Below are 13,126 nucleotides of genomic sequence, written 5' to 3' on the forward strand. Positions count from 1 at the left end.
TTCCAAAGTAATCCCATGTGTAACAGTGCTTTGGATGGAAAAGTCAAATAAAGCCAAAAAGAGCAATTACGTCATGTAAAAATATTCAGGGCTTTTATTTTGAAATTTTCAATATGCTTAATTTTAAAGTTCCAAACTAATCCCATGTGTAACAGTTACTGAGTTAAATCAGTTATATACAGCCCATAGCAGCAAGTAGTTCTAAAGGCCAGTTCTCAGTCCTGATCTGTTTCAACTGAGGATAGATAGAACTACAGCGATGCGTATTTGTAGTCCAAACCAGCAGCCAATAGCCTCTTGAGATCCGTTGCTATGGCAAATAATGGTCTCAGCAGGTGTGAGCTCTGAGCTCTGAGCTCTCAAACACACAATTGTGTGTTTGAGCAAACACGTTTTACTGACAAAAAAGCATTGGAAACAAATCCTTCTTGTTCGGGAACCGTAATACATATTCGAAAAGCCTTTTAAGCGTATGACAGTTCAATGTGTCTTCTGCGATAGTCCCGAGATTCATATCTGTACCTCACTCAGAACATTTACAGCGATGAGAGAAAGAAATGTTGTGCCCAGATCTGAAATTCTATTCAAATACATGGGAGAGAGCCTCAGACAGCCTCAGAAAATCCTGTCGCATGACTTTGCTCTGAAGCACCGTGACAGAAAACCGTACGATCTAGATAAATTTCGAAAAGATTTTACCGGAGCAGACAGGCGTATCAATGTCAGGACCGATTTTGATACTAATCGTGCGATATTTGTGGGCGTGATGGCGATTTCAAAAATGATTTGGGTTGAAAAAGTTGTCTTGATCTCTCACTCTAATCAGCGAGAGAAGCACTCTAACTTTAGGAAAAATGAGAAACTTTGGGTCGCTTAGAGGCAAATTGTGGACAAACCGTAACTGTTATCGACGAGCCGTCTTCACTTTCGAAGAGATCACAGACGTATCTACAAAATGAAATTTGAATGGCATTTCTACGTGAATTAGTGACGACACAGAAAATCCTCAAAAATAGGGTATTTCCAGGATTTTTCCCATTGACTTATAATGGGGTTTTTTTCGTAGTTTTTTGCGAATTATGTCGCCACGTTAAGCCCAAATCCCACCAAAAGTAATAGCAACAATGGCGTGAATTTTCTGCACGTTTTGATACCTCATTTGTAGGTGTGCACCCAGCAGTATGAGCCGCATTAACGGTTACGGAAGAAAAATAAAGAACTATAATAATAAAGAGACGCTTGTTGGGTGTAGAGTAATAGGTTCCTGCCATTGCTTTGCATGGCAGGCCCCAATAATATTAAAGAGACGCTTCTCTCCGACAATAGTAATAGGTTCCTGCCATTGCTTTGCATGGCAGGCCCCAATAAAGAAACACTTTCTCCGACAATAACAATAGGTTCCTGCCATTGCTTTGCATGGCAGGCCCCAATAAGATAAGAGATAGATAAGATAAGACAACTCTTTATTGTCATTGTCACAAGAACAACGAAATTTAACTATAATATAATAATAATATAATATAACTATAATGTGCTGTGTTGGTTTTGTCATGTTCCATGTTTTTCTGTGTGTTTATTTTGAGTTTCCTGTGTCTCTGAGTCTCCATGTTGTCCTGTCTTCCCCTTGATTGCTCCCAGGTGTTTCTCGTTCCCTGATTGCCTCCTGTGTATTTAGTCTCACCTGTGTGTCTGTTCTTTGTCGGGTCCTCATCTAATGTGCGTTCTGTCATTCGTGTCGTCCAGTCGTGTTAACGGTTGCTACCGGCGTCAAGCCCTGGCTTCCGCTCGGCCGTGCTGCCCGTTGCTGGACTGTGTTCATCATTATTAAAATTCATTATTCATCTTACCTGGGTCTACAGCGTCTGCCTCACCACCCCAACACCCGCAAATCATGACAGGTTTATCATTTAAAATTCCATGAAATAATTAACATATAGCACCAATTCACAACAAATATCATCTTTAGGTACAGAAGGCATTAAAGTTTGTGGGTGTGGCTTGACAAAATGCAAAACTCTTTTTGGGGTATGAACAGGATTGCACTTAAGGTTAAGTTCTATATGCACAGCTGTGTGTCCCACAGAAATTCGATCTATTGCTGTTAGGCCTGTCGCGATAAACGGTAAATCAATTAATCGTATGATAAATTAAAACTATCGACGTCATTTATTTATCAGCATTATCGTCTCTTCCGGCCTTTTTCTCTTCCTGTTGATGACACCGAATGAAAAAAGGCTCAACTCCAGTGCTCTCCACTGACCCCCCCTTCCTCATTGGGGCCTGCCATGCAAAGCAATGGCAGGAACCTATTACTATTGTCGGCAGAAAGCGTCTCTTTAAGTATTATTTATTTTTCTTCCGTAACCGTTAATGCGGCTCATACCGCTGCGTGCACACCTACAAATGAGGTATCAAAACGTGCAGAAAATTCACGCCATTGGAGCTATTACTTTTGGTGGGATTCGGGGTTAACGTGGCGACATAATTCGCAAAAAACTACGAAAAAAACCCCATTATAAGTCAATGGGAAAAATCCTACAAATACCCTATTTTTGAGGATTCTCTGTGTCGTCACGAATTCACGTAGAAATGCCATTCAAATTTCATTTTGTAGATACGTCTGTGATCTCTTCGAAAGTGAAGACGGCTCGTCGATACCAGTTACGGTTTGTCCACAATTTGTCTCTAAGCGACCCAAAGTTTCTCATTTTTCCTAAAATTAGAGTGTGAATCTTCCTGAGTGCCCCTCTGCTAGAGTGAGAAATGAAGACAATTTTTCACCCCAAAATAATTTTGAAATCGCCATCACGCCCACAAATATCGCATGATTGGTATCAAAATCGGTCCTCACATTGATACGCATGTCTGCTCCGGTAAAATGTTTTCGAAATTTATCTAGACCGTACGGTTTTCTGTCACGGTGCTTCAGAGCAAAGTCATGCGACAGGATTTTCTCAGGCTATCTCAGGCTGTCTCCCATGTATTTGACTAGAATTTCAGATCTGTGCACAACATTTCTTTCTCTCATCACTGTTATTGCTGTGAGGGAGGTAGAGATATGAATCTCGGGACTATTGCAGAAGACACATAGCCCTCTCATACGCTTCAAACGCTTTTCGAATATGTATTACGGTTCCCGAACGGAAAGGATTTGTTCCCAATGCTTTTTTTCAGTAAAACTGGCTGGCTCAAAGAGAGTATTCTCTGCCCCAGCCTCTCTCACTAACAGTTCACACTTTGGTGAGAAAATTATTTACCATAGCAACGGAACTCAAGAGGCTATTGGCTGATGATTAGGACTACAAATACGCATCACTGTAGTTCTATCTATAGTGGAACCCTCAGTTGAAACAGAGGTTGACTGAACTGGCCTTTAGAACTACTTGCTGCTATGGGCTGTATATAACTGATTTAACTCAGTAACTGTTACACATGGGATTAGTTTGGAACTTTAAAATTAAGCATAATGAAAATTTCAAAATAAAAGCCTTGAATATTTTTACATGATGTAATTGCTCTTTTTGGCTTTATATGACTTTTTCATCCAAAGCACTGTTACACATGGTATTAGTTTGGCCCTTTGAAATGAAGCATACTGAAAATTTCAAAATAAAAGCCTTGAGAATTTTTACATGATGTAATTGCTCTTTTTGGCTTTATATGACTTTTTCATCCAAAGCACTGTTACACATGGTATTAGTTTGGCCCTTTGAAATGAAGCATACTGAAAATTTCAAAATAAAAGCCTTGAGAATTTTTACATAAGATTATTGCTGTTTTGAGCATTATATAATTTATTTTATCCAATGACTGTTATTCATGGGATTAGGTTTGCCCTTTGAAATGAAGCTTAACTAAAAATTTCAAAATAAAAGCCTTGAATATTTTTACATCATGTAATTGCTCTTTTTGGCTTCATCCAAAACACTGTTACACATGGGATTAGTTCGGAACTTTAAAATGGAGCATAATAATAATTTCAAAATAAAACCCTTGAATATTTTTACATCAGGTAATTGCTCTGTTGAGCATTATATAACTGATTTAACCCAATGACTGTTATACATGGGATTAGTTTGGACCTTTGAAATGAAGCTTAACTAAAAATTTCAAAATAAAAGCCTTTAATATTTTTACATCAACTACTTGCGTTTTCAGCATTATATAACTGATTTAACCCAATGACTATTACACATGGGATTAGTTTGGCCCTTTGAAATGAAGTTTAACAACAATTCCAAAATAAAAGCCTTTAATATTTTTACATCAACTACTTGTGTTTTGAGCATTATATAACTGATTTTATCCAATGACTGTTATTCATGGGATTAGGTTGGCCCTTTGAAATGAAGTTTAACAAAAATTCCAAAATAAAAGCCTTGAATTATTTTACATCATGTAATTGCTCTTTTTGGCTTTATTTGACTTTTCCATCCAAAGCACTGTTACACATGGTATTAGTTTGGCCCTTTGAAATGAAGCATACTGAAAATTTCAAATTAAAAGCCTTGACAATTTTACATCAGGTGTTTGCTCTTTTGGGCATTATGTGATTTTTTTATCCAAAGCACTGATAAACATGGGATTAGTTTGGCGCTTTGAAATGAAGCTTAACAAACATTTCAAAATAAAAGCCTTTAATATTTTTACATCAACTACTTGTGTTTTGAGCATTATATAACTATTTTAACCCAACGACTATTACACATGGGATTAGTTTGGCCATTTGAAATGAAGTTTAACAAAACTTCCAAAATAAAAGCCTTGACAAAATTTTAAATCATACTGAATGGTGCACGTCCACCTTACTTAACGTTCTTGTGATTCTCCACATGCTATTGATTACGTTGCAGCATTCTTTAGCATCGATGCTAATTTGTAGCGTGACAACGCCGGCCCCAAACCGACGGGCACGCCTTGGCAGGCCCCGGCTAAATTTCTTCAGAAATTTTCTAGTTTTACTTAGTGTAAAGCCCAGCGCACACGAGATGTCGGCCAATTGTCGGCCCATTTTCAAAACCTGACAGATCACACATTAGCCGACAGAAATCCTAGGTATAACGGTTCGATCGGGTTCGTTCCTGCCGTGTGGTGTCCAACAATGGGCACAAAATAATGGCTACAAGTCCAGTGAACTAATTTTAAAACCGGGCATTAATCAATGCTTTACTACAATCTACCTGCAATGCATGTGGCTAGTGTCAGCGTAAAGTCCTGACTGAATGAAAATCATTATAACCTATTTACGTCACGTTAACGAAGAACAGCTGAAAAGCTACCGGGTTTATCAACTGCGGTAGCAATTTCGCTCCAACTCCTCCTCTTGTCATTTCTATATTCTTTGCATGTTGAATAAACATTAATGTTGTTTCCACATATCATCTCCAATGTCCGCTGGACTTCGGGTTGCATCGTGCCAGCTGTTTGGGATTCCTCTCTGTAATTTCCCCTCAGAAAGCACGGAGGAGAATCCACGCTTTCTGATTGGCTACCTGTCACTTTCAACAGGAGTTAAAGCTCCCAGTCGGGGAAAACCCCTGATTTAGATCGGAGCGGCAACGACGATCTACCGTAACACACCACACAATCTTAGAAAGACCAACGTTCTAAGATTGTCATAAGGGGAAAAATAGGAGCAAAAATCATGTAGTGTGAATTATTGTATCAGGTAGTCGATGTGCCCATCTTCTCTATTTAAATCTAATTATTACTGAAGGGCAACATAATATACAGACTTCATAATCTGCACTCTTTTGGTTGAATGTAGTATTTATTTCCACTTTGGCTTTATGTTGTTTAGTTGTTTTTCCAGTACATTTTTTGTTAATGGAGACTGAGAATCCATTTTATTTTTGTTTTTGGTTGTTTTGTTTATTGTGTTTATCAGTTCCAGTGTTAAGTGTTCTTTTGAAAATAAAGTGTATCTAACTTTGGCAGGAAATCGCATGGATTATTACGTCATTTCCATTAAATCAGTGTAAAAAGGTCTTCAAACAATGTTATCGTTTATTGCAATAATTTTTGAGACAATTAATCGTTGAGCAAAATTTGCTATCATGACAGGCCTAATTGCTGTGTTTAATACTAATACTGTGGAAGTTCCCCAACAGTTCCTTGGTGTGTTTTTGTTCTATCTCCAGCTGACCTTTTCTGAACCCCTGGCTCTGGGTGCCACCACAGTATCAGAGTTTGAGGTGGAACCTGTTCAGGGTCGAAAAGTCAGCAAAGTTGTCAAGACGACCGTGGTGAGGGGTGAGAGGATGGAGAAGCAGAAAGGAGACCCCTTGTTGTCTGCAGACCTCCCCTCAGCCCAGGAGGACTTTGAGAAGGTCAGTGTGTCCGAATAGAAAAGTTGAGATTTTGATCTGCTTGTTTTCTTATCTGTGCAAAGTGTGATGTTTTTCAGTTACCTGTTTGCTGAGCAGAAGTTTCTCTACCTGATGTGTCTCCTCTCCCTCACTTTTCCCCTCCAGGCTTTGAGTTATGCTGGAGGTTTTGGCAAAGTGCTGCTGCCTCATGTGGTAGAGAAGGAGATGGTACAGGAGGACGGTTCTGTGGTTAAAAGGTTGGGCTATGTGAAGACAAGCTGTTAGGCATGGTGTGACTTCCCCTTCTTATCTTCAGTGCCTAAACTTTGCAAAGAGTAACGTTTTGGCTCTTGATCTTACCATTTGTTCCAGTTTTGAACTAACTGATTGCTGTTGGGGCAAGACACAAATTCTATGAAAAACTAAACTCACTTATAGGCACACTTTAAAGGTTTTGCTGTAAATCTGTTCTGTCAGAGCTTCTACCCAGGATGCATTACTGCATACTGGAGCAGTATTACAATGAAATGAAATGTACCCGATTTTGAAGAGAGCGGAAAATCATAATATTTAAATGTGGCAAGTGTGGTGAGTATTTATATTTGGTCTACTTGTTCAAGACTGGCAAATAATTCTGCTCCTCAAAGAAGGAAAGCAGGGTTTGTTCCAAGCTTGGTTTGATCTGAGTGGAGAACTTTCCAAAGGGTCACTTAGTCGTCAGAGCCTTAAGATTCTTAGAAGCCATGGTCAACAAGGTACCTTTAGGAGTGAATGACATTTTCTTTGAGATCCAGAAGACACTTGATGTTATGGGGTTGTTGTGGTTGACACGTATCTCAGTGTTACAAGCAGGACTGGTATGGCAGACAAGATTGAGGGTCACAATTTGTAATAATCCCAAAGGAAAATAAATGTAATTCAAACTATTAAAGTTTCATCAAGAAGTTGTTATAGATGTTGATGACTATTGCAAGGATCTTCTGTGTTAAGGTGTACCCAAAGAATCTTCAGAGGTTCCAGCACAAAACCAGCCTTCTTTATCTGCTTATTTAAGCCTCTGATGCTGCTACACCAACCCAACAGATGATGGCAGAAGAGAACGCACTCTCCACAGGAGGCAATTTTTCTGCAATCATTGAAGGATCTAAGTTTCCTCGAGAAGTCCAATCTGCTCTGTCCCTTTCTGTCCCTGAGCTCATCCCCAACACAATGTTGGACTCCATCAAAGCTGACTCAACAGTTCTGTTCATGGTGTTCATGGAGGGGATCTTAAGATGCCAATTGTGGAGAGGAATTTAGGAAATGTATCTCCTGAACCTTCTCCAGTCGTTCACGGCTGTGTCATCAATACATAATGTTTGTGGTTGAAGTTGGGTTTTATGGTTTGCTGTTGGGGCAAAAGTTGGGATCATAAGAGCACATCATTGGATGAATTCAGTCAATCAATCCATCAGTATTGATCCCAAAGGGAAATGCACCAGAAAATTTCTGCAGCCAGAATCTTCTTCATTTCAGCATGAAAATCAGCAATGCTCTGCTTAAGATGGGACTTTAGTTCCATTAAAAATAATATAGTATTGATTTATTGTCTTTTTATCTATATTAGAAACATAAAATAGCTTTGGAATGTATAACCAATCGCTCAGTTAATTCCTCCTATGTGTGTATCAAGACATATGACAGGTCATTTTCTAAAATGTCAGCAGTAATGTCTGTACTCCAACCTACCTTTAGTCTCCATGGTAACCAATGAGAGGTAATGTGCAGTATGTCTAGTGCAGTAATGAGAAGTATTACTGCACTGGTTTTTAAATCAGATGTTCATCACAGGTGAGCATACTTCCACTAACTTTTCATTTACCGCTTTTTCCAACTTTGAGAATGTTTAGCGCACTTAGTTTTTACTAAATTAAACTTTCTGGTTGATTTCTTAAGCGCTAATTTACTTTGCGCTTTTGGAAATTATCAGTTGACATCTGTGTTGAAGTTTTAGTTATCGACTTAAGAAATCTTCAAACAGTTAGATATTTACTGTGGTTTGCAAAAGTATTCATACCCCTTGAACTTTTTCAATTTTTTGTCAAGCCACGGCCATGTCAAAATAAGTTTTTATACCTTATGTATAGGTAAGGTGTAAAAACTGTTTACCCAACAGTTTAGCTTCCTGTCCTACTTTTCCCCAACGACTTTATTTAAAACAAGAGAACAAAATAAAACACAAACAAGATATAAAAATAAATTCAATGTCTAAGGACATTACAGAACATGTAAATCATAATATCAAAATTAGAATGAGGAAAATAAGTATTTGAACACCTGTGAAAAGCAATATTAATATTTGGTGCAGTAGCCTTTGTTTGCAATTACAGAGGTGATTGCAAACAAACAAACCAACAGCTTTGGTTTCCTTAGTTTTTCACCAAGTTTCACTGCAGCAGAGATTTTGGCCCCGTCCTCCACACAGATCTTCTCTAGATCAGGTTCTGGCCATTCCAGAAGCCACTCTTTGGTTATCCTGGCTGTGTTCTTTGGGTTATTGCCATGTTGGAAGATCCAGCCACGACCCATCTTCAATGCTCTAACTGAGGGAAGGAGGTTGTTCCCCACAATCGAGACATGGCCCCAGTCATCCTCTCCTTAATAAGTGTAGAACACCATGTGCAGAAAAACACCCCAAAGAAGGATGCTTCAGTATGATGGTGTTTTTGGGATGGCACTTTGTCCACTTTGTCTTTGTCCTCCAAATATGGCGAATGGGATTAACACCAAAAAGTTCTATTTTGGTCTCATCTGACCACATAACTTTCTCCTCTGGATCATCCAAATGGTCATGAGCCAGAAAGATTATAACCCTGAAGATTATAACTCCAGGGTTATCTTTCAAGTGTTTCTGAGTTTTATTGCAGTTTAATTTGAATTGAAATTAGCGCTTTAGAAATTAACTTCCACTAAATACAATGTTGGTGTAGTGTTGGTTAGTGGAGCTAATGTTTAGGATTAGCGGCAGCAGTCAAGATTAGTACTGGATGGATTGATGGCAAGAGTGGTTGATGCCATCCTGGTCTAAGGACATGCAGTGGACTTAAGGACTTAATAAAGTTTTATACCACTTCGTACTTTAGGGTTAACACAACTAACGTTTTAGTTTGTGGTGTCGCCACTGATCACAGGATGTGGCAGCAGATTAATCAAGTGAACTTTTTAGTTTTGTTGGAAATCGGAATTCTGGAAACCAAAAATGTTGTACCAACCTCAAATGGTAGAATCCAGATTGTTGGGAATTTGAACTCACGTCTATGTTTGGTTTATGTAATTATTAATAATTGTAATCAATAAGTTCTTGTCAATTAAATTATTAATAAAATTAAATATTCTTTAGTTTTTAACTTATGAACTCTCACTAAGGAATGAATTCAGATCAGCAGAAGAAACTCTTCACACAACAAGGAATGATCATTTCTTAAGAGTCTGAGGATTTATTAATACAATACTAAATCAGGGAAATAACATGCCGTTCCATGTTGCTCTTTTTCCCTCCAGGTCTGTCAGTAATTAAGTATGTTCATATGTTCTGACCTGACCTGACTGTCAGTCTCACTCCTCTTCATGTCTGCTTCCTCCTGCAGAAGCCAGATGTTTAAGTCACGCAGCCAGAAGAGGACCGTGGTGAGGGATGCCCAGGGGAAGCATGTACACCTGGAACGTCTGGACGACACCCCGGACGCTCTGCAGCCTGATGCCCTGCAGCAGCACTTGCGCCACCTGCTCCAAAGGTACTGTCAGGATGACCAGGAGGAGGAGGAAGATGAGGAAGAGGAGCAGGAGAGCCATGACTGAGCAGCTACTTCCACTGAACTCTTACTACATTTTCCGAAACGTTTGGTGATGTTGTTTCTCAGAGCCAGATGTTCTCCTCTCCAGTTGTTGGTTTGTAGATTTCAGAACAGGATTTGTGCTTTAACAATTTTTTTTCCCATTTACTCTGATTTTGACCAAAGAAAGCACCTCTCAAAGTTTTAGATCTTTTATTTCATAGTGTTCAGTGCATTGTTGTTCTTGCACCTCATTCATGGGCCTCTTCTTCAAGAACTTTTGTAAAGATTTATACATAAAGAAGATGAAAGGAATCTAGATGTGGCTGGACAGAAAATCAACAAATTGTTACAGCATTTAATGCAGCATGAAAACCTGCTGTACATGTACTGATATAGCTGGAGAAATTACTCATAACATTACTGTTCCATGGAGATAATAAAATGGTGATGTGTGTGTGTGTGTTTCAGAGCCAAACCTATATGATCATAGCTTTTATCTTCATCATGCATCAACCCTTATTTCAGTTTAAGTCCAGTGTGTCACATTGTAGCGTTGTAGAGCCTCCTCTGGCATGTGACTGTAAATAGTGTGTTTATTGAAAAAGAAAGTAGTGATGAGGAATGTGTCACCTGGAGCACCTCTCCCCACCCATAGGTTCTACTTTGTTCTGCAAACTGGAATTCCAAACTTTTAACAGCGAAAAGTCTAAGTCAGATTTGCTGGTCAATACAAACTCATATTTCTCTGAAGACAAGTTTATGAAGAAACTGCTGAATGGAATTGGCTTTGAAAAAGACTTGTTAAAGGGTTATGTGAGGTAGTAATCAGTAGTCATTCCTACTTGTGCAGTAGAGCAATGTTTTATTAGCCTGGCCATCACTTTTGTATGCAGTTCCACTTGATTCTTATTTCCCTTCAGTGCTCAGTCTCATTGAGTTTCATTTCTCTCATAGATTTTCTACCAGGGCAATCAGCGAACAGCAGATATAGTGAACGGTGACTTTGATTTTTCTGCACTGTTTTAGAATTGTAGTCTATCTGTAGTTTTAGCAATGGCAGCGGAAGAGAAGGAAGCTTTCAAATATCAAAGTAACATTAACAGCAGCATCATTTAGATCAGCTCTCCTCTCTTTACAGTGGATCAAGTCTGATCTTTGTTCACAGCACAGGAAAGCTTCTTAGCATAGAACTGGCACATATGTAAAGGGCAAACATTAGCAGTTGGGTAAAATTTAAAACTTCAACACAGTCCATGATACCAGGAAGCTATCGTTTCGTTCTCTGAACGAAGTGAAGTGGCTGTTTTTTTTACCAGGATAACAATTTATCAACATGAGTTTACTTAGAAAGACAAATTAATGAAAGCAAATAGTTGACAGCAAAGCAGATTTCCACTTCAAGGTCCTGGTGTTCCTCTCAGTTTCTACAAACTCAAGCTGCTTAAACCTGACAAGCAAATGCCCCATTTCACACTATTTTTAAGAATTTTTTCTCTTCAGCTTCTTTGGGAAGGAATTCTTAGACATAAGGTAAAAGAGAAGAGATTTATCACCACAACAGTGGGCAGTGGAATTCTTTAAAACTAGCTTTGTTGTTTTTGTCAACATCTGCTTCTTTAGCTGCTGTGTGTTTGGCGCCACCCTCTGCCTGGGAGCCTTACAGGGACCCTGCGACAAAATGTATCTTATACATGGGCTTTGTGTTGAAGTGGACAGCAGAGCTTTGAATCAGGTTCTCTGAAGCAAGTCGAGCTCAGACGTCCCTAGGCAACACTGTAGTAATTATAAAATGTGATCTTATTTCACTGTGTTTTGTTGCTGCTTGCAAAGCTGGACATCTGCATTTCTATATAAAACAGTTACAAGTGGCTGGTATCAGTCCACCTGATCAGCTGAGACTCGTTTTTCAATCTCTGTATAATCACAGGTAGAAGCAGAGGGACATATGGGCTATATGGTTAGTTTGACTAAATCTGTCTGATTTAGCTAGATAATTAGCTAAATAATTATCTTATTTATTATTGTTAATTCTGAAGTTGACGACCAACTAAAATCAAAACTGTTCTTCAGTCCAAATCAAATCTGATTGTCCTGAAACAGCCTTTGTGAAGGACCTGAGGTTACGAGGTACTGTTGTTACCACTGTTCACTCAGAAACCAGCTGAAGTCCAGGCTCTTTCTTGCATGTCATCACAAATGTTTCCTTTCTTATTTATTCCCATCATTTTTAGACCTGCAGCGCCTCGAGCTGACAGTGTGTGTTTGGTTGTGTGTTTGAAAGGGTTCAAAAGCTGAATGTAAATACTGACAATTGACATGGTGTGTTTTTTGTGCTCTGGTTATTTTGGTTTTGTTGACCAGACTGATTAGGTGCAGTGATCACTTCATGTTTTACTTTGCCACTGAGTGTGATAGAATGGCAGAACAAAACCTGTGGTGTCCACAGCAGTCAATGATAGAAGCATCTTGTTTCCATGGTGATCTCAATATATCCATATTAACAATGCAAGTATCTATGCGGGCATGTATGACTGAATTATTCTTAAAATAAATGCACCTGAAACGTCAAAAGGCATAGCAGCTGCAGTGTGTACATGGCAAAACAATAAACTGTACATGTGCCCAACAGGAAGTGATGTCATTATTTTCTAATTGAGGAGCATTCAACTTAAATTGACATATTTCCATTTTCTAAGACTGGAAGTCTGACCTGCCAATTCCAATTTCGGCAAATATGAGGGTGTTTTTTATCCCGAAAGTCAATACAGATAAAAAAACTGAACAAAAACAAAAACAGTCTATGACTAAATATTTAGTCAGCGGCTAAATATTTAACTCTAAGCCAAATACAACCTCAAAGGTTGAGCCCACTTTGACAAGTGTATTTGCATATTAGTTAAATATTCACTTTGAAGCTAAGTGTTTAGCTTCATTATAATTAGGTTGGTATAGCTCAGAGCTAAATATCTAAATAAATAACTAACTGAATATATTAACATGATG

At 38.6% G+C, this 13,126-nt stretch overlaps 1 protein-coding gene across 31 annotated transcripts in view; it reads left to right on the forward strand.

Moving 5' to 3' along the window:
• Window positions 1-12,751, forward strand: part of ank2b (ankyrin 2b, neuronal) — a 250,031-nt gene extending 237,280 nt beyond the window's left edge. For all 31 annotated transcript variants that reach the window (XM_032582192.1, XM_032582194.1, XM_032582187.1 and 28 more), the window contains 3 exons: window positions 6,141-6,329; window positions 6,474-6,565; window positions 9,935-12,751. In XM_032582192.1, the coding sequence (XP_032438083.1) occupies window positions 6,141-6,329; window positions 6,474-6,565; window positions 9,935-10,145 (492 nt within the window). In that variant the 3' untranslated portion in view covers window positions 10,146-12,751. The remainder of the gene's footprint in view (window positions 1-6,140; window positions 6,330-6,473; window positions 6,566-9,934) is intronic.
• The last annotated feature ends 375 nt before the right edge of the window (window positions 12,752-13,126 follow it).

The sequence above is a fragment of the Xiphophorus hellerii genome, chromosome 14 (genome assembly GCF_003331165.1).
Source record: "Xiphophorus hellerii strain 12219 chromosome 14, Xiphophorus_hellerii-4.1, whole genome shotgun sequence".
In the NCBI taxonomy this organism is placed as follows: domain Eukaryota; kingdom Metazoa; phylum Chordata; class Actinopteri; order Cyprinodontiformes; family Poeciliidae; genus Xiphophorus; species Xiphophorus hellerii.